Consider the following 22,749-nt stretch of genomic DNA (forward strand, 5'->3'; position numbering starts at 1 on the left):
GCATAACAGGAAGATCTTTTTTGGGAAGTAACGTAACTGTTGAAAGAAAGGCTTTCTTCATAAGATAACTGCTCAAGAATTTTAGCAATGGTACGAATAATTGGTCAAATAATAGTCTAGAAGAGGAAAGAATAAAATGAAGGAAACTTTTCTTTTTGGCTTTACTGTTTTAGTACTGGCCTCAGTTATTAGGAAAACTTTATACATTTTATTTAAACCCGACAGCCGTCAATATTAAACAATTTTAGATGTGTCCACAAAGACCTGAGAGACATTCACTGGAACGGCAGAAGTTACAAGTTCTAGAAGAAACTAATATTGTACAATCAGAAATTGTGATGTAACACAGCACATTGAACAGCCAGGTAGGAAAAAATACCAACTTTTCCAGCTGACCTATTATAGGTCACTGCACGGCATATACGGCAAGTACATGCCTCCAAATCATAGTCAAACAGGCATCGATTTGCAACCTTAAAATGGAGTGTGTAGAGATTAGTGACCGTTAATCGATAGTTATTCAGATATCGTGACACCCGACCGCATCTCACGATATCTGAATAACTTAAAATGGAGCATGACTCTGAAGATTAAAAAAAATAGCCAATATTTGGAAATGCAGCGCAGTGACTAAGAGACACCAAACTCCATCACGTAAATAGAAAAAAAACCAACGCTCAAAACAATACATAATAATATTCAATACTGTATTTAAATATTTAAAAAGTTATATTACAGTATACACAATTTGCAGCATTAATAAGGGAATGGATCTATAATCTTTTTGCGAGAGGTTGTTGGATTTTATAAAAATAATTTAAATGCATGTAAAAGACAGTCCACACTACATATTGACATCGTACTTTTTTTAACTATATTTATATTTTTTAACTAATTATGAATTTCTCGCGCACTAACTCGGCCTACAATGATTTAAAATATTTTTAAAAAAATTATATTACAGTAAATATAATTTGCAGCAATAATTAGACAATTAAGGGGCGCCGGTGGCCCCAACGGTTTAGGCGTTGACACGGCGCTCATCACTGTAAGGTAAAGGTCCCGGGTTCGAATGCAGCGGCCCTGCATTCAAACCAGGCATTCTTTTTCCAAAAACCCCGGCAACCCCGAGGGTTGATATAACCTGTGCTCTTGCGAACCCTCGTAAAAAATTTTAATTTTTTGACAAAGCAACTCAATTTAGCTTTATTTCATACACAGAGAAAAGCAATATGAATTTAAATGCTATAAATAGAAGGCCGAACCATTACCAACACATTGTTTCCCTTCGTCGGCTCTTTTCACCTCAAAGAAGTCGACGACATATACAAAAATGTCTTTTCTATACCGACTTCTTTCCCCACCCCTTCAAAATCCAATGTATATAAACATAAAACAACAAAATCTCACTGGCACTCTCAACACGACACGCAAGAATGGCACAATTACACAGAAGACAAACACTTTGAGTGAGTAGAAATACTTTGATTGAATATAAAAAATATATTTTGCATTGAATAAATTCACTTTTCCACCTCCAGGGTTGTTGGAGTGGAAAATAGCTTCGGTTTTTACAAAATTGATCGGAATGTATTGAGGTTGATGTAATGTTCGGCTTGTACTGTGCCTTTTGAGAGCTCTTGTATCCCCCGTTGTGTACTTATAGCACACCGGTGAGTCCTAGCTCATCAAAGATGCTGATTAGCAGGCCCTGGTTGCGAGGTTGAATTTCTTCTACGGTTAGATTGTACATGCAAAAACAGTTCCTCCTGCCGGAAAATGAGGTACCACAGTTTGTTAGTTGGTGTGTTATTATTTCCTTCGTCTCTTTGCAGAATTATTCAGAAATCGTGAGATGCGGTCTAGTGTGATGTAGGTTTCAGAAAAACATTTTCTTTATCGTGCCAACGTTTCGATCTTTATTGAGATCATCTTCAGGGCCTGGGATATACAAAAATTGTTTACATTTAGCAAATACATTTAGGATGTGGACAAGTGAATTTATACAATGCAAAATATATTTTTATATTCAATCAAAGTATTTCTACTCACTCAAAGTGTTTGTCTTTTGTGTAATTCTGCCATTCTTGCGTGTCTTTGCAGAATGTGCACTACCGAGTTGTGTTACATCAAATTCATGTTAAGAAGATGCCTATTCAGTCTTGGCAGGATACGTTTTTCCTATGATTTTTTGGATGAATATACTGATAGGTAAAAAGAAAAATATAGAATATAGACAAGTACGTGTTTAAGCTTTCTTCAATATTGGCAAAAGTACGGAACGTTTTGTTTTAAATTGTTAGGAATATTTTAGATTTCATGAATGGAACGAAAATTATTATTTCTGGCTAAGCCTCGGTCGTCGAACCCCCCAGTGCACATTTGAGCACGTTTAAATCGAGGAGAATTGTAATTCCCTCAGATCAATGCCGATCAGCCTTCTGTTCAGTAATTTCGCCGACCGGGACAATGGCTTTTGTTGCATTTTCCGAGAAAATTACAAAGATACGTGAATTTATTTTTTTATCTTGCATCGTGGGGGCCAACCGTCGTAAAGCCGGGGCGAGTCGCGTGCTCGCAAGTCGCGTGCCTGGCGCGTGCAACCGAAACTCCAGATGTCGCTCCTAAAAACCGACGGTAAACAGACGAACATTAGCCGACCGGCGAAGCGTTTCGGCCTCTGCGTTAAAAAAAGAAGACTAATAGACCCTTGATACATACGTAATGACTCCCGGGTCATCCCTCTACTTTTTTATTACTGGGAAGCAGAGAAATACATTTTAACAATTACTGGTTGTGAATTCAGAACAATCCAATTGGACTATCTCAAAGTACATCAAATTTTTGAATATCATTTTTATATGGCATAGATCTAATTATTTTCTAAAATACGCTCAAAGGCAAAATACGGACACGCGTTGTTTGTTTCTTTAAACGACCGGATTTCTTCCCATTCTTGTACAAGAGCCGTTTCAAAGCTATTCAACGATATTTTGAGGCGGCAAAAGATGTTTATCTCATTTCATCTCAATGGGTCAAGTAAATATAATAACTATATAAGTTACGTAATAATAAAACAGCAATATCTCACTGGCACTCTCAACACGACACGCAAGAATGGCACAATTACACAGAATACAAACACTTTGAGTGAGTAGAAATACTTTGATTGAATATAAAAAAATTATATTTTGCATTGTATGAATTCACTTTTTACCACATCCTACATGTATTTGTTAAATTTAAACAATGTTTGTAAATCCCAGGCCCTGAAGATGATCTCAATAAAGACCGAAACGTTGGCACAATAAAAACAATGTTTTTCTGAAACCTACATCACACCAGATCGCATCTCACGATTTATGAATAATTATATAAGTTACTCTGTAGTTGTGTAATTTAGTTTTTTAATAAACAGACACTGATGATGGTGGAATAAACCACCGAAAGCTCGGTAAAGCCGTTGTTTTTGCTCCATGTGACCTCGAAAGAAGAACTTATCACCCAAAATGAACTTGCTCCAGGTCGATAAACATCCAAAGCGATGTCTATCCCGTTTCTTTATCATGTCCCATAAGCGTTTTATGGAATGCCAGAAGAACGTGCTGGACAATTCATTGTGGTAATCGCTACATCCTCTAAGTAATGTGTGACGACACGATGCGGTCGAGCATTATCATGCATTAACACGATTTGTCCTCAACAAAGAGAGCAAATGGAACAGCAGATTTCAGAAGAACTTCCTTATCGTACTTTAGAGCGGTAAAAAAACCGTTTGAATGATAATCAGTTCGGTATGGGCTGTAAAGAGCAATTTCGGAAGCATTGATTCCACCCCACACAAGTCGTCTTTCTACTCGATGTCTTTCCAGTAGAAAATAACTTTATACGGGACATCTAGCGACTATTAGGTCTTGTCTCACAAAGCCTTCTGATGACTTTTCAAGTTCACCTTTACGTACAGACTGGAGCTGACTAACTACGAAGCAAACCGTCAAACTACGGTTCCATAATGCTGTAAGAGCAATAAAACGATCGACTTTAGCCGTCCTACATCGCGTTCTATCACTACCTCCTCTTCGATCAATACTTCCAGTGGTCCTTAACCGCTGTACATCATCGTGGATAAAAGAGCGAGGCACACCCACCTACATCCGTCTCCGTCGTTAGTCACAGCATCTACCCGGCGAGATCTTATATACAGATATTATATACAGAAATAAATACAAGTGTCCGGGTTTTGCCTTTGTCTATATAAAATTAAAATAGTAAAAAAGGCACCTTTTTCTACAAGTTGCAGTGGCGCAGTCCCATAACGGACCCAGAGGTCCGTGGATCAAAACCACTCTGTTCTACAAAATTTGACAGCTAATAAATTTGCGTGTAATACAATATTTTTATAACATCGATATATCAGTTCATAATACATCCTATTATAAACTTACAACATAAATACATGTTTACTATTGCTAATATTAAATTCAGAAAAATCCATAGCAATTTTAATTTTGTTTGCCTAAAAGTATAGAAAATTTATGAGTGTTTCTTTTATTCAACATAGCTTAATTTTTTCTGAAATATTTTAAAATAAAAGCTTAAAAATATATTTTTTGAAAGTTTAAGAAGCTCATTTTTTCAAGATAGACACTCGTGCCAGTCAGTAGTGAACGGGGTTTTGGTTTTTAGCAACAATATTTTTAGACTATTTTAGAATATTTTGTTCGATTTTGTAAGTTTCTGTATATCTAATCTCATTTAATACAATCCTTATTATTTTCTTATCCTACGTAAAACAAAATTGGTTGATAACCATGAACAATAACGTTATGTAATTTACTTAACATATTTCTCGGCTCCTAATGCTCTAAAAAGGCTTGGTCTAACATCTTTTGATCTAGCATCAGCAGATAAAGTTTAATTGAAATCGGTTACCCCTCGTCTCTTGCGTCTTCTTAGCAAAGAAAAAGGCACCCTTCACTAGCAACTAGCAGAGTGGCGCAGTGGAAGCGTGCTGGGCCCATAACCCAGAGGTCCGTGGATCGAAACCACGCTCTGCTATCTGGTATTAAATTTACCTGTAAATCAATTTTTTTTCCACAAAGTTATATTGGTTCATAAAAGATGCTATTATGAACTAGAAATTATTAAATACTAGTAAACAATACAAGAAATAAATCTTTTATTAGTGCTAATCTCCTAGTAAATAGTGGAGGAAACAGCTAATAAATTATACTTAAAAGAAAAACAGTGTGTTTTCCGTAAAAGAAAATAGAAATGTATTTGCAAGTGTTCGCTCTGCTATGAGAATTATCTGGTAATAAATTTACCTGTAAATCAATTTTTTCCACAAAAATATATCGGTTCATAAAAGATGTTATTGTGAACCATAAACATATAATAATGTTTGTAGATCGACCTGCAGATAATCAATGTAGAGTTTAAATCTTCTTTAAGGTTTTTACTAGGTGAAAGAAAGACAAAAGTGTTGGGATCACCAAGCTTTCGGCAACATTATGTTGCCATCATCAGGGCCTATTTATTAAGAAAAAATTTGCATAATTAATATAAATATAACAATCAACAATTAAAACAATAATGCATACTCTCCCAAGAGAGAAGAGAAAAAAATTCTCATCGGAAAAAACTAATGTAAAACTGCTTCGGTTTAGGTTATGAACCACATGACCAGTATTCAGTTATACATGGTGACCAAGACATCAACAACAGACAAGTAAATTAGCGAGTAATTATTCGCATATAACATTAACAATTGACAAAGAATAATAATTTATCGTGTAGAAATGTGTGGTGATTAGTGACCGTTAATCGATATTTATTTANTGATCTCAATAAAGATCGAAACGTTGGCACGATAAAGAAAATGTTTTTCTGAAACCTACATCACACCAGACCGCATTTCACGATTTCTAAATAAATAATAATTTATATATATAATAACATTTTTTAAAATTACCTCACTAATGAATTTATATAATTACAAGTCCAACTGTTTTTGTTCTTACTAGCTATTTTTGACATTAAAAACATATTTTATCACAGAGAGTATTATTTTACTGACTAGAATTACAGCATTTACAGCTTTCTTTCCGTTTTTTATAAATTTCCAATAACCCCGCAAATGTTGAGATGGAACCTAGTTCGTCAGAATTTAAATTGCAGGCACTCCTCGTTAAATGGATATATACCTTTTCCAACAGGAGTCTTCTCTCAAAACCGACCTCTCGACCCACGATCTCCAGGTAGTCCAACTTGAAAAAATGACCATTCTTTGTAGCATGAGAGGACAACCCTGTGGTCAGCTTTTTATGAATACAATCTAATTTATATTGGTTCATTCTAATATGAATTTTCTGCTTTGTTTGTCCAACATATTGAGCGTCGCAACCACCACAGGACACCCGATAAACCACATTAGATCGTGTGCCAATAGGCTCTTTAGACATTAAAACGGTATGAAGACTAGAAAGATTATTTTTGTATTTATAAGCAATTTTTACATTTATTTTATTAAGCATTAATTTTTTAATTCTCTGAGTCCCACCGGGAATGTAGGTGATTGACTTGAAGCCAATAGAAGTTGAAGTAGGTTCCACCTCAACATTCACCAACGGAATACCAACAGAGTTATTCATCCTAATTCTGAATCTATTTATAAGTTTGAAAATAAGTGCCAGTGGATAATGATTTGTTACTAAAATTCTTTTAACTGTTTTTTATTTTTATTTATGAATCTAGGATCACAGTGGCCTAAAGCGCGTTTATTAAATAAATACTTTCATTAGTGCCTATCTATGGGTAATTAGTGGAGGAAATAGCTAATAAATTATATTTAAAAGAAAAACAGAGCGTTTTCCTTAAATGAAAATAGAAATTTATTTGCATGTGGTCGCTCTGCTATAAGATCTATCTGGTAATAAATTTACCTGTAAATCATTTTTTTTCCACAAAGGTATATCGGTTCATAAAAGATGCTATTGTGAACCATAAATAATAAAATAGTAATTAGCAATACAATAAATAAATCCTTTCATTAGTCTGTATGTGTGTAAAGCTATATTAGTCTATGAGTAAATAGTAGAGGAAACAGCTAATAAATTATACTTAAAAGAAAAACGGGGCGCTTTCCGTAAAAGAAAATAGAGAAATTTATTTGCAAGTGTTCAATGTTTGTTTTTGTAACAATGATACCCGTCTGGCAAACAGAGGGCAATTAGAAATCGTCGAAACCCCTTTTCCCCAATTGGATTTATGTAGTGGAAATAATGATTTGAAAAATAACATCATCGGTACAAAAAAACAGTAAAGAAATCGCTTGGGTAGGAAATCGTCATCTGGCAGCCGGGAAAACGTTACCGGGGAAAAAGCGTCCGATGCCGCCGTGTCGACAGCAAATGGCACGTGGCACAAACAAGCGATTAGAAACGGCCCACGTGGGATGTCCCATTACCTTTCAACAAGCTACGCCCAACTGCCTGGCGCTAATCAATTAGGCCTAGTTTGAGATGGGTGTCATAATTGCAGCGAGATCAAGCTTTTTAGATACTTAGATAAAAAATATATATAAATTAATAATTCAAATGTTTTCGTTAGTTGCATAGGAATGATTGAACGATTTAATCACATAATTTTACAACACCATGTCGATCTACCGTAAAACTAGTCGATAGCTAAGTAATATCCTAAAATTTATATAGAACAGGCTTTTTTGTACGTAACAAATGAAATGCTTATATAAAAAAAAGTGCAGAACTTGATATGTACAGACAATTTATTTTTAAATGTTCAAATATTTACTTTTGCATGTTTTCCGACTTTGACTAACCATAAAGAACGAGGAAAACATAGGAATATATTGAAATGGTTTTCCGGACGATCTGAGTATATAAAAATGTCCGGTTGGTTGACATATCAAAGGGACCTCGATTTTACACTTGGCGGACGTCGATGGTCGAACCATTCCAAAGAACGTAAAACTGGCTTTCTGTTGTCTATAATTTAATCTTGCAAATATAAATTTTTGGATGGAAAGAAAATTGTTGTTTAATAAGTCACATATTTTATCAATGCGTTATAATTATTTTCGGGGACGAGTAAAAACGAGGATAAGAAAAACTCAACTAAAAAAAAATTAACTAAGGACAAAAGAAAGTGTATATATTTTTTAAATCGATCGTCATAATATAAATCAAACTGAAAACAAAAATAAAAAAAGTGAGAACGAAGACAGAGGATATATATATATATATATATATATATATATAGAGAGAGAGAGAGAGAGAGAGAGAGAGAAGTGTCAAAAAGACAAACCAAAGTGAAATATTTAATAATAGCGAACGAAATTTAAATTAAATAAAACTGTGAGAAAAAATACTAGATTGACTTAGATGATAAGCACAAAGCTAGAAAAGACAGATATTAAAGACAGTGCTACAAAGATAATAAAATATTGAGAGAGAAAGAGAGAGAGAGAGAGAGAGAGAGAGAGAATGCCTGAGAGAAAGAGAGAGTGTGTGTGCGTATGTGAGAGAGATAGTGTGTGTGAGAGAGAGAAAAAGAGAGAGAGTGAGAGGGAATGAGAGAGAGGGAGAGAAAATTACAACGTTCCAAGAGTAGCAATAATATTTCAAAAAACACAATTCACGTGGTGTTGTTTTTTAATGCATTTGCGTGTTTATTTAGTTACTTAGAGAAATAGGTTTTAATTGTTCTAACTGTTTTTAACCCAAAATTTGATTATTTCTGTTGAACTTGGCTTGCAACTAAATACTATATGGGTAAAAGAGTGTAGGCCGAAAGGAGTTATACTTCGAAAATGAGCGGTTCAAAATTTTGTAGGAATGCATTTAATTATTTTGTCATATACGCGCTAGTTTCTGAAATGGAAGACGAATAATTAAAAAATAATTGACCAGATCTAATTCCAATTAAAAGTTTCAGTTTATCAATGGAGTTTTTATTAAGCCAGGCCACTCAGACAAAAAGGGTGATGACGGCCTTCGAATTTTACTGCCTTTTCACTTATCAATTAAGCCCGGCTATTGACATTAAGGGGATGGGCAAAAGGACGGGGAACGGGGTAAAAAATAGACCTGGTCGAACAACTGGCTAACGACTAATTCACGTCCGGATGTGCTTTACTGCAAAAGCGGCCATCAAAGTCGCATATGTCCTTTGACGGTGGCTCAAAGTTCGTCAAGCCGGTGCCAGTTGTTGGCATGGTGAAAGTAATTAAAAACCCTGTTAATTGTGCTAGTTATTAACTAAGAGAAAAAGACCGTGGAACTGCCACATCATTCAATTTTTTAAACTTTTACGCAAATTCGTTCGAATACAAAAATATTTTGTAGATTGTATGTGTATTGTACATAATATAAAAATATTATGTAGATGTATTTTATGTTTACGCTATTTAGACATATTAAAATTAAATAAAACACACGCAATTAGTGAAACCAACACAATTATTTTATTTAGCTTTCTATTATTTTCGCAATTTTTATTTTTCTTGGTCGTACGATTAAATGAGCCATAGCTGTTAACAGTGCCTTTTCATGTTGAGTATTTTAGTTACCTTCTCTCACTCATATTACCTCCACATACATCTATTTGATATATTTTTTCTAGCTAAAGATTATGTCTATTCTCGTTCGTTCTACTATTTTTTACTACTTTATTTTTTCTTTCTACAACTTTCTTTCGCTCACTACTTTTATTATATGTTTCTCTCTGCTCTTTCTGCTCTCTCTCACTCACTCTCTCTCTCTCTCTCTCTCTCTGCTCTATTCTCTCTCATTTCTTCACTCTCTCTCTCTCTCTCACACACACAAATACACACACTTACTCACTCTCTCTCTCTCTCTATATATATATTTTTTTTTCTCTCTCATCTCTTTTCTCTCACATATTTCTTCTTTCTCGCTCTCTGTCTCATCTTCACTCTCTCTCTCTCTCTATATATATATTTTTTTTTCTCTCTCATCTCTTTTCTCTCACATATTTCTTCTTTCTCGCTCTCTGTCTCATCTCTCTCCCTCTCTCTCTCCTTTCTCTCTCTCTCTCACTCTCTCTCTCTATCTATCTATTTATCTATCTCTATCTCTCATTACTTCACTTATACTCCGACCTTTTATCTTCATCTATTTTTAAAATTTCATACAGCCGGGGTTTGTTTTAAAAATCTCCTAAGTTGCAGGGTCTTCTCCGATTTACTATAGTTTATGTAATATATATTTTATTATTTTGGAGGAATTTTATAGTAATAAAGAAATATTAGTTTCCAAACTCAGTACTAAAATAAAAATAGGACTGATAAAATAAACTATTTACTAAAAAATGGTTAAAGATGCCAGATTAGTATAATTTGTGCTTTGTGTTCAGCGCATTTAAACATAAAATAACAAATTACAGCCTTCTTCTTTAAGATTAATCCAAATTATTCAATTTCTTGTGTTTTTGTCAAATTACAACACATCAATATTGAAACTAAAACTGATATCACTAGCTATCAAACTTGTTAAAAGTAAATTCTTACCTCCATTATATTATCTGTTAATTTTTTTTATACCTAATAAATATCAATTCTCAATGATTGTAACCGCCTTGAATCTATTATATATGTCGATTTATTTTGTTACAGATACACAATTAAAATAAGCAGACACACTTTTAAATAAATTATAACACATAACACATAGATATTTTTATATTTTTAGTGCACATATTTGACAAACTAATAACAATTCAATTTATTCGTAAATATAAATGTCACACTCTTACAATCTCGTGGGTTAAAACCGAAAATGACCCACTGGCGTCTATACACGGCAATGAGAGCGAAAATAACCTAAGGCTCACTATTCTGTTGGACCAAAGTTCAACAAAAACTAGGTACCTAAACATTAGGCAGCATACAAAGATTAGCAACCCTATGTATCAAGGAGCAATGACAACAACGCATACAAGGGCACAAAAAACTCTGCTAAACCTACTCCCACTGGAAACATTCTTACAAGAAGCTAGTAAAAGTAGATTTATCCAAAAACAATCAAAATAGATGGCTACTAAACAATTGGTAACCGACTACATGATCCTGGAAAAATTCTTTGCAAAATCCTATAAAATCTTAACAGACTTTAAAAAAGAGGAAAACTCAGGAGAGCGTCAGATACAATTATAGGATATATACAGATGGATCCAAAACAAACGGTTCGGATGTTGTTTGAACAATCACAAAAATGAGCAATCAAACTCATTAGGGAAGTACACTTTGATCTTCCAAGCAGAAATATATGCCATCGATTCTTATTCTCTAGAAAAAAAAAAAAGTTTACCCTGGAAAAAAGTCCTCATAAAATCAGATAGCTAAGCAGCCATTAAAGCATTAGCTTGAAAAAGGTCACATCAAAACTAGTCAGTGAATATATCCAAAATCGTCAAAACCTCGGGAAACACACCAACCTGATGATATCTTAGGCGACAGGACACAAAGAAATTTTGGTAACGAAAGCAAAACACTGGTAAGAGGAGGATCTGCAATATCATATGTAGAACCTGAAACTATACATAGGATTACAAAAATAAGTATCCTCCATCCCAGAATGATTAAAGGAGGGAGAGTGAGAGAGATGTAGTGAGAAAGGAGGGGGGTGGTGGATAAGATCAAGGAGCGTTAGACATAGTAAATATATGTTACAACTTTTTATTTAGAAATCGTGAGATGCGGTCTGGTGTGATGTAGGTTTCAGAAAAAGATTTCTTTATCATGCCAACGTTTCCATCTTTATTGAGATAAACTTCAGGGCTCAAAGTGCTTGTTTTCTGTGTAATTGTGCCATTCTTGCGTGTCGTGTTGAGAGGGCACTCAGATTCTCGATAATAATTTTGCCAGGGATGCTTGTGAGTTTTTCAATATCTCGAACTGTCCTATTTAAAATGTAGGTTAACACACCAAAAACTTGTGAACAATTTCACATCGAGAGAAACCAACAATTCATCATCAGTTGGTTATTCAGATATCGTGAGATACGGCGGGTGTGATGTATGTTTCAGAAAAACATTTTCTTTATCGTGCCAACGTTTCGATCTTTTATTGAGATCATCTTCAGGGCCTGGGATTTACAAACATTGTTTACATTTAACAAATACGTTTAGGATGTGGAAAAGTGAATTTATACAATGCAAAATATATATTTTATATTCAATCAAATTATTCCTACTCACTCAAAGTGTTTGTGTTCTGTGTAATTGTGCCATTCACATGAATTTTGTTCATCAGGAGTGAATTCACATGAATGGCACAATTACACAGAACACAAACACTTTGAGTGAGTAGAAATAATTTGATTGAATATAAAAAATATATTTTGCATTGTATAAATTCACTTTTCCACATCCTAAACGTATTTGTTAAATGTAAACAATGTTTGTAAATCCCAGGCCCTGAAGATGATTTTTATAAAGATCAAAACGTTGGCACCATAAAGAAAATATTTTTCTGAAACATACATCACGCCAGACCGCAACTCACCATTTCTGAATAATCACTAACTCAGTAAGTAGACAATATTGTGAATTACCATTTCGACTAGAGTTATTGATTTTTTTGTATTAGGCCTTGTTTAATAAAACCTTGGCATGGAGTTGGGAGTTTCTATGTTTCTGCGACCTAATATCTGATTATCACACAAACAACAACAATTGGCAGAAAAAAATATTGAAAATGACCAATCCTACAGGTTCATCACTCCTCAGAACTGAAAAGTAATTTAGCTCTTAATTGAATGTCTGCGAATTTTTTTCTTTTACGCTTTTATGCCAGTAATTAATTTAATTACAGGAATAAATTGATTTACTAAGAGATGTATTCCATGGATTCACTTTTCTAGTATTCCGTATCGTTGGTGTAACTGTAACTGAAAGGGCGTTATTAGAAGTTAACATGGTAAAGACGTGTTAAAGGTGAAGAAAACTAGCGACTTATAATAAGTAATAATTCTTTAATTATTGACATTATTATAAATAATATGCTTTGTTAAATAATATAATCTTGTTTCTCTCATAGTCTACAATTCAGGATGTGCCTCCTTCGTAAAACTAGCAAAAACAAAACAGTACACACAACAGCTAGCGCCCGTTCAAACAAACAATATAAATAATTAATTAATTTACAATAAAACCGGTTGAGGGAAGCGGTTGGGGATATCACAATTTCCGTCATCTCTCGGAGGGAGACGAAAGCTGAGGCTTCTCCTTCCGCCGGGGAGATGGTGCTCATGACTAGTTCGCGTTCTGAGGCTCCTCGTACGAGGAGGGGCCCTGCCTCATACCTCTCGTTCGCCGCGGTGATTTTCTTCCAAAGTCTCAGAAATTCGCCTGCTCATCGACCGGTTGATGAGGCTAGACCTGAAGTGCTCACCACGCACCGAAGCCCGAACAGAGCTGCTACGCCTCTTAAGGTACATCTCAGGCACCGGCTCAGGCTCCTTGTGCTTGCTGAAAAAGAAAATTCAAAAAAATTACACCAGAATAAACTTACACTGGAATCAAATAAAATTTTAGAACAGACCTGACACACGGCATATCCCACATTGTTTGTCCTTTTCCGAACTCTTCTCCGTCTTTGAGAGTCTGCGGAAGTTCTTTGTCCATTGTTTCAGGAAGATACATGGACAAAAGTCCTCCGAATATGCCCACGGCACCGAGGACGAAAAGAGGAAGATTGACGTCGATATGAGCCTAAGTAATTTTAAAAAAATATTAACTTGTAAATTTTTTGTTTCTACTTAGACTTACGAGGTAGACGACGAATGGTGAAACGATGGAAGCGACATAGCCCATAATGTGGATGAGAGCGACACCCTGAGCCCGGACGACCGTCGGAAGTAGTTCTGCAGCGTACTGCAGGCCGATGTTGTAAGAGATGTTGACAGCGAACCTCCCGATGATGGCCAGTGAGGCAGAGGGAATTCCTGCAGTACAAAAAACCTAATTTAATTCTCAGCATTACGCCATCTACAATTTTATACATTTCTGTGATATTTGTGTACAAATAGCAATAAAAAAAAAACATTTTATGGAGAAACTAGTCATCGACAGTTATAGAGAAATGCCGAAACGCGCCTGAGTGCAGGGTAGTTTGTAAAGACCCAATTTTATGCACAATGTACCATCAACAGAAATCAATTCTTTAATAATTTATCCTAAATGTCAGATTGGTCTAATTTTTATTGTCCAACGTCTGATTCTCAATTGGGTTCTTGATTTTTTTCATTTCATGTTTCTTCAATCATTCATAATTTTATTCGATAAAATCCCTCGTTTCTCGGTAAATTTTATTAACCTATGATAAGGGATTTTTTTCATTTGTAATAATTTTCAGCTTAAAATTACAAAACCACTTAGAATATAAATTTTTTCAGTTTCCAAGGTTCTTGCTTAAAGTTTAAGTAATATTTTCTTGGTTCGTAAATATTGAAAGTACTTCACTCATAAAATAATAATCAAAATGTAAATTTTAATACACCAATGGAAAGAGATTTCTTTCCTTCATAATAAATTTATGTATAAAAATACAAAATCACTTATTATATAAACTTTTACGAGTTTCCAACTTTCTTGCTTAAAGTTTAAACAAGAGTTTCTTAGTTCTGTAAATTACCTGATGTGGTGCTTATATAAAAGTTGCCTTTATTAGTGAGCATTAGACACATGAACTTCATTTCTCAAAAGTCAGTTATCGCCATGGAATATTAAGTTGTAATTCCTACTAAACCGATTTTTAACCTCAATGGATTTCTACATATAGGAAATTTTTAAACATGAAGTTTATTCTGCTGTTGTCACAACTAGGTACACATTCAAAGAAATTATTGAAGTTTACTGTATTCTAATGGGACAGTAGAAGGGGGATGAACTTGAAGTCAGTAAAATCTGTCAGGAACCTATGTCAGATATGCCTCTCAAAACAAATGCGCATTTTGAACATTAAATATAATACAATTAATTAAGGTTTTTAGTTGAGATAAAAAAGTCAATGGCACGAGCGGGATTCGAACCCACGATCTTCGGCTAGATACGACGCTGCTATACCACTTGAGCTATCGTGACCTCGATCCACTCAGACACCAACTTCCTATCTCAACCCCACCTTTTGAGTTTCCCCTCCCATTAAATATAATTTTTGAACTCTTTTTTTACCGAAGAGTCGTTTTTGTTTAATTTGTATTATTTTCATTTTTTTGTTAGTAGTTTCAAAATTTTAATGGCTAATTTTTTGAACCGTTTGTAACCGAAAAATCTTTAGAAATTAAATTTTAATTTTAAAGATAATAACCGACCTTTGAGCAATTAGGTATATGTATTTATAGTTTATTTCTAGGAGCAACTTTTCTATCAGCACCATACCTGTCTATATTTACAGAACCAATAAAATATCTATAATCTAAATGATATGTTATATTTTTGCTTAAGATTACAATTTAAAAAGTAATCTCATAGTTTTGTGCCTTGGTTTAATTAAATTTACAGTCAGTTTATGATTTTATGATATACGAGAGACTTTATGGAACAAAGTATCAAAAACAGAATTTGGTAAATTAGACGGATTTTAGTCCAATTCGATATTTAGAATAACCTTCTGAATTAGTGACGTCTGTTCATGAGAAACCCTGTAAATTAATATATTATAGTTCATTAACCTGCAAACATAACAGATTAATTTTACAAAAAAATGAGTTAGATGTCCAAATCTTTTATACACATAAAAAATTTTGCCTCGAAGTTCAGACAATTTTTTTCTTGATATCATCAAGTTTTATCATTGCCGGCACCATGACATTATTCGTTCCAGGAGGCATTCCAGGATTAGAGTAGCCTTGGCTAATCTGAGATTGTCGTAATTAAGATTTCCATTAATGGTAATGAGGCGTTGATTACAGTCTAAAGACGGATAACGTTTTAAAAGCCAGTACGTTTAGAAGAATTAACGTTTTCTCCTTTCTTACCGACTGGAACCGTGGTCGCGAGTATGCTGAAGAGGCCCGACATAACCATGGATATGCAGGCAAGCCATCTTCTTCCCCATCTGTCAAGGGTGAACGTTAGGAAAACATCGGCTGGAAGCTCGGTGGCAGCTGCGACTGTGAATGTGAGGAAGACGTCCAGCCCAAGAGAGCCGACGTTTCTCACGTGACCGTCGAACGTCAAAGAAATGGCACCCCTGGAAGGAAAATGAATAAAATAAACTGAAAATAGTTTTTATAAACCATACAAATTGTTTAAACTGAAAAAAATTAACAAACTATCTCCGAGAATCACTATTGCAAAAAACGATCAACATTTATATTATTTCCCTAAATTTGTTTTCATTTATTGGAAACTCTCTATTTTAGCCATTATAATAGGTCGGTTGAATCTACTTAAGGAAAAAGGTGAAGATGAAACCGCTTAACTGAACGCCTCCGATCATTTCACTTGATAAATTTTCCGCTTTCTAAACATTGTTGAAACGTAGTTGTGGAACTCTTCCCACGATTCTCTTTTTTACGTTACAGTTTTGGTTGTTACCGTCGTTTAAATAAAACCGCGACAATTATAAATTTCAGAATTTAATTTTTTTTGGCTAATTAGGTTCTGATTTAAAATAAATTATTACCAGATGACTATAAGTAGGACAGTTGTATTCCTCAGCCTAGGGGTTCTGAATAAATCAAGTACTGAGTAAGATTGAGGCTCGTCTGATGCTGCTTTCTCGCAACTTGTCTGAAACATTTCATTAGATTTAGAATTGTTTGAAAAAAAAATAGGCATTTTCATCCTCAACTACAAGTTTTTTTATCAAGAAAATTACTACCTTGAACTCGTCGTAGATGAGAGGATCAACCTTCTTGCCGTTCAGTTTTTCGAACTTCTTTATTATTTTCACAGCCTTGTCTGTCTTCCCCTGGGAAACTAGCCATCTAAGATTACAAAAAAAGGACAATGTTATTAATGATTTGTTTCTTGAAATTAAAACACTTTATTACTAATTAAAAAGTGGAAAGATTTTATTATAATTAATAAATTAACCAGCCATTTAAAGTTTTAATATGTGATGCTTGTTTAATTGATTCAATTAGACGCTCAGATGACTAAAAGAAAGAGAAAGAGAGAGAGAGAGAGAGAGAGAGAGAGAGAGAGAGAGAGAGAGAGAGAGAGAGAGAGAGANAATTAATAAGTTACCAACACGTTGGGAGAAATGTATTGAGAGTATGGGAAATTATTTTGATTAAAGAACATTGCTTTAAAGTAACTAGTTTCTTTTTTTTTGCTTAATACCAAAATCCTGCATTATTTTCCGGACAACCCAATAATTGAGAAAAAGTCCTTATTTAAGGAACATTTTATTATGTTTTAGTTTCATCCCAATTTAATGGTAGTATTTTTATTGTTCTTTTACTGATTTTATATTAAATTATGATTCTGATGTATATGAAGTCACTTAGTCATAAATAAATTAGCCGTCTTAATAATTTTATGTTACAAATTTGTATTTAGTTAGGCTTGTACATTGACATTAAAACTCACAAAACATTATAAACAATGCTTCAGTGAATTTTTTTTGTTATTTAGACGTGAAATTTGTTTTACGTGAGTTGGAATTTTCCGTATTTGTAAATAAGTTATACACTGACTACATTTTAAAGTCTAAAAATATTAAATATTGTCAGTTTTTTGAACGTCGAGTCATAAACCACCGGCTGATGACCTCTCCGATTCACATCGAACAATGGTCCATCATAAAGGTTGCAGTTGCAAAACCTGCAAGGGAACAATGAACGCTGGCAATTGAGAACTCGGTTATTAAGACAAGGACCCGATACCCTCCAGTACAGTTTTGATAAGAATTTCCTATAAAATTTACGGTTGGATTGATTGGAAATTGCTTCCGTTAACGAAAGAACAAACACTTTGTTGTACTGTCTATAGATAAGTGCGATGTGATAATGAATAATGTGAAGCATTGCTTTTTAAGAGTCAGAATGCAATGTTAACTGAATTTTTTTGCAACTACTGATGGGAAAAGAAAGGTGGAAACGTAAAATTCCAAGGCCCTACACCCTTTACTTTGATAATTTTGATTCAAAAGTCAGCCAGTCACAAATTATTTATTTCAATATTGGTGATACCTAGCTGCCAATATGATTTTAACGTAATGTCGGAGTGATTTAGCAAACCATATTAAAAAGCTATTAGGTTTCGTGGTCCGATTGAACAAATTTTGAAAAATGCAAAAAGGAGGGAAAATTCGAAAAGAGGGTTGAGATGGGAAGTTGGTGACCGAATGGATCGAAGTCACGCTAGAGTGGTAGAGCAGCGGCGTATTTAGCCAAAGGTCGTGGGTTCAAATCCCGCTCGTGGCACTCACTTTTTTATCTCAACCAATACCTTGCTTAAAGATTAATTAATTGAAAAGTATATTAAAAAGATTTTAATCTATTTTCTAGGAAGAAACAAAATTGAAATACGTTTTTACACCTCTAAAATACGAAATTAAATTTATTTACAAATAGTAAATACAAAACAATTAATTAAGGCCTTCAGTTGAGATGAAAAAAAGTTAATGGCACGAGCGGGATTCGAACCCACGATCTTCGGCTAGATACGCCGCTGCTTTACCACTTGAGCTATCGTGACCTCGATCCATTCAAATAACTTCCTATCTCAACCCCACCTTATGAGTTTTCCCTCCTTTTGCCATTTTTCAAATGTCGTGTAATCGGTTTTGATTCTCGACGACAATATTGAAATGGCGACGGAGAGCTTTAGTGAAATGAAAGCAGTAAAACTGACTGGTAAAGGAAATGAGTGTTGCTTCTTCTATGATTCAGTGTATAATAAAAAAATAATGCCCTAAAGCATTACGGATGATTGTTTCATGAATATGGAATATAAAAGAAAACAAAAAATTAAGATTTCACTAAAATTTAAATTTTTATCTGTTTTACTTCGACAATGTAGTCCACCATTTTCTCTCTGTGATTCAACATTTTACTAGGTTCAGCAAATAGCTAAAATTAAATTGATGAAGGTCGCTTTTATTGTTTTTATAACCTCGTCTATGACACTGAACGGGCAGGTGGACGTTGAGCCCTCCTATATGAAAAACCTTTACAATTTACTAGTAACGAAATATGCCTAGATGTAAATTTTCTAAATGAAGGCCTTGTTTTTAAATAGTAAAACAATCTGCAGACTGTTATTAGGTAAATTATGAAAAATTACAAAACAAACAACTACAAAAAAAAAAATCGAAAGTTCAGGAAGTCAATAATATAACGAATTTTATATCCTAGCGGAAAACTGAGTATAACCTGCCGGACAGAGAGAAAATTATAGTATTGATAATATATAAATAACTGTATAAGTGTAAAGAAAACATTTAACGAAAGTAAAAATCTGACCAGACAAAAATTAATGTACTTTGTTCATAAAAGATTTTCAACATAATGTTACATACATTTAAAAACCGAGAGGAATGTCCGCCGAAGAAAGTAATACAGTTTACCGATATTAATAACCGAAAAAAATTGTAGTAAAATACGTAATATTTACATTTCTCTTTGCAAAAGAATAAAATGTACGAGTTGGATTTAAATCTACGAGGCTTAAGAGGTTCAAGAACGCCCTTGACCGAGATGTTGATCACCGTGAGTCAGTGAATAGCTCGCGCCAACCAGCCGTCGGCCGATTCTGGCTCCTTTTCATCTGTGCTGAAGAGTTGTTTCAAGGTGGAGTTTTGCAACCAGCGAGACCGACCGGCCCCATCCGAACCGTTCCGACGGTCCCATTGGCATACGCAACCCAGTAAGAATGCTTGAAACTTTCCGGCTTGTCATCAAGGTCGCATAAATACTACTGCTCTGATGACTCATTGTATCTTTAAATTCATATCGAGTACCCCATCGATCCTCAATTAGATTATTTATGTAAAATGTAAAAAAGATGTGGTGAGAGTGAATGTATTTTTTAGGGTGAATGTGTGTTGTGAGTGGGTCATCGAGTACCCCATCGACCCTCAAGTATGGTAGTTGTACAGTAAAAAGTGTGATATAGGAGGAATATCGAGTACGCCATCACCCTAATCGAATGAATGGTTTGTAAATAGGAGTGAATGTATTTAAATGTTTAATGTATGAACGTGAGGAGAAATGGGTTTGGAACTACATGCGTTCGGTGCTGATTTGACCTAGCTATTGACAGAACCCCCCCCCACAGGCAATCATCGGTGGCTGGACGGTCTGCCCTGGGACTGCCAATATACGATGTGGGTGATTCTAGAGTCTGCCGGCGATTTACTGTAAATAGCAAAAGTTGGAATCGCCGGGGACTACGGAACGCCAATATGCTCAACTCGGACATATTTGTACGTATGTGCGCATTTGAGCCTAAATTCAAAGCCAATGCAAATAAAATTGAAATATAAAGGTAGTTAGCATACTCTCTTCTCACGATTATACAATTACTCTCGCTTTAATTTATTTTTGTAATATGATTTTTTATAATGCACTTACTTTTATAATATAAATTTTCATTTTTGCATATAACGTTTTTAACTTTCACTCTCTATCCCTCCTACACGCTCTCTCTTTCTCTCACATTCTCTCTCTCTCTCTCTCTCTTTCCTTCTTTTCACATTTAAACCCTTAAATTTTTCCTTTCATTGGTTTTACTTATGTGATTTTATATGCCTGTGCTTGCATAAATTTAATTTTATTTATACAACAATTAATTAAGGTTTTTAATTGAGATAAAATGTCAATGGCACGAGAGGGATTCGAACCCACGATCTTCGGCTTGATACGCTTTCAAATGACTTTTTTATCTCAACTAAAAACCTTAATTAATTGTAATAAATTAATTGGTCAAGCAGACCACAAAATTAGTGAATTTAATGATTAAAAATGAAATATACTTCACTAAAGCTCTCCGTGGCCATTTCATTTGTCGTCGAGAATCCAACCCGATTACACGACATTTGAAAAATGGCAAAAAGGAGGGAAAATTCAAAAGGTGCGGTTGAGATGGGAAGTTAGTGTCCGAGTGGATCGAGGTCACGATAGCTCAAGTGGTAGAGTAGCGGCGTATCAAGCCGAAGATCGTGGGTTCGAATCCCGCTAGTGCGATTGACTTTTTTATCTCAACTAAAAACCTTAATTAATTGTAATATATTAATTGGTCAAGCGGACCACGAAATTAGTGAATTTATTTATATAACTTTTTCTCGTTTACTCTCTGTCTCTTTCTCCTATCTCTATTATGACTTGAGGAATTAACAATAATTCCAACATAATCTCGATTCAAGGCAAATCCTCTTCATACTTTATTGTTCCGTTCGGAAACTAGAGATTAAATACTAGCTCGACCTGTTTTTATGAAAATATGGCTATTTTGAATATGGCTGTAAGAGAAAAGTTATGGGCATTAATTTGATCAAATCGGAATTCAACGAAAAATTCTGTTTGATATGCAGTAGACAAGAGGTTAGACCACATAATACTTAATTGTTATAAAACCCGGTCATCTTTTGTTTAATAAGTTTTTTACATTCGTTATGTGAGAATCTTGTAGTCTGTTCGCTTAATCTCGTTTTTTAATAATAGTTCCTCTTACCTAGCGCTTTCCGGAACAGTGCAGGGCGTGAAGAGGGCAGCAGCGAGAGGAAGAGACGTTACGACCATGAACCACCTCCAGTCTGCGATCCACAAAGCGATCCAAGGAAGAAGACAAGACGCCAAAGTGAAGAAAAGCGCGATGGACATGTTGGCGACGAAAGTCCTCCACTTCGGCCCCACATACTCCAACACTGCAAAATATTTAAATTAAATACAATTGTACTCTATCGAGCAAAACAGCAATGTCAAATTTTATGAGTCTTTCTAGGTCGACTTTGCTCGCAATTTCATGCTTTCTCCAAACATTATGTACATTGCCTGTAAAAAGGCTGGTAATACAAAATTAGTAGTTTGTTCATACCCTCACGGCTAGGAAGTAATATAGAGAAGAATATATGCAAGACTTTTATTTTCAGTAAGAATAAATTTTAATTTGTATGCAAAAGCCTACACAAAAAATATACCGTAATAAATGGAATAATTTAAATCCTAATGAGTTGTCAAAAGACTTTTTTGATTAACTTTTAGGGTAGGGCGAGATTTTTAAAGAAAATGTGTCCTGTTGAAACAGAAAAGAAATTCTCTGGCTTAAGGTTTTCCTAGGTGGTCTAATAACTTAACAAATGCTTAATCTTTTTCCTCGTCCGTCATTCCTCGCTTTTTCAAGTTCGTGTAAGCTAAACTTGACCTTAAAAAATATTCTTAAAAATAATCTAAGAACTTAAAAGAATTTCCATATAAAGTCATTGTAAATATATTTTTTTTGTTACCGCAGGGTTCATTTGTTTCCATTTTTAGTCATGAATAGTAAAATATGGAAGTTTAATTTATGGAAAAACTTAACGACCTTTTAATAAAATTATTGCTTTAATAAATTACCAATTTATATTTTAAAAAGGACAATGTTTCTTTTCCAATTATTGCGATGGAAATGTTTCAAACTTAATAAAACACGAAAAAATCGCAAAATGGAAAATATGTGAGGAGGCAGCAATGGGCTTAAGAGTTAGCCGGCAAAAAGTAAAATACAATAATATAAAAAATAATAAAATATCAATAAAACCACAAATTATGACTC

General features: G+C 34.3%; 1 protein-coding gene and 1 non-coding gene across 2 annotated transcripts in view; one reads left to right on the top strand and one right to left on the bottom strand.

Moving 5' to 3' along the window:
- Positions 1–4,986: 4,986 nt before the first annotated feature.
- Trnam-cau lies at positions 4,987–5,058 on the top strand. Its single transcript has one exon. It is a non-coding gene; the product is annotated as a tRNA-Met (tRNA).
- A 7,988-nt stretch (positions 5,059–13,046) lies between these two features.
- The window catches only part of LOC106674237 (carcinine transporter), a 36,997-nt gene continuing 27,294 nt past the window's right edge, over positions 13,047–22,749 (bottom strand). The window contains exons 4-10 of the mRNA XM_014406853.2: positions 21,670–21,862; positions 16,871–16,976; positions 16,673–16,779; positions 16,023–16,237; positions 13,813–13,988; positions 13,586–13,755; positions 13,047–13,512 (exon numbers count right to left, since the gene is read on the bottom strand). Coding sequence (XP_014262339.1) covers positions 13,341–13,512; positions 13,586–13,755; positions 13,813–13,988; positions 16,023–16,237; positions 16,673–16,779; positions 16,871–16,976; positions 21,670–21,862 — 1,139 coding nt within the window. The 3' untranslated portion in view covers positions 13,047–13,340. The remainder of the gene's footprint in view (positions 13,513–13,585; positions 13,756–13,812; positions 13,989–16,022; positions 16,238–16,672; positions 16,780–16,870; positions 16,977–21,669; positions 21,863–22,749) is intronic.

The sequence above is a fragment of the Cimex lectularius genome, unplaced genomic scaffold (genome assembly GCF_000648675.2).
Source record: "Cimex lectularius strain Harlan isolate CLEC.00 unplaced genomic scaffold, Clec_2.1 scaffold308, whole genome shotgun sequence".
Taxonomy (NCBI): domain Eukaryota; kingdom Metazoa; phylum Arthropoda; class Insecta; order Hemiptera; family Cimicidae; genus Cimex; species Cimex lectularius.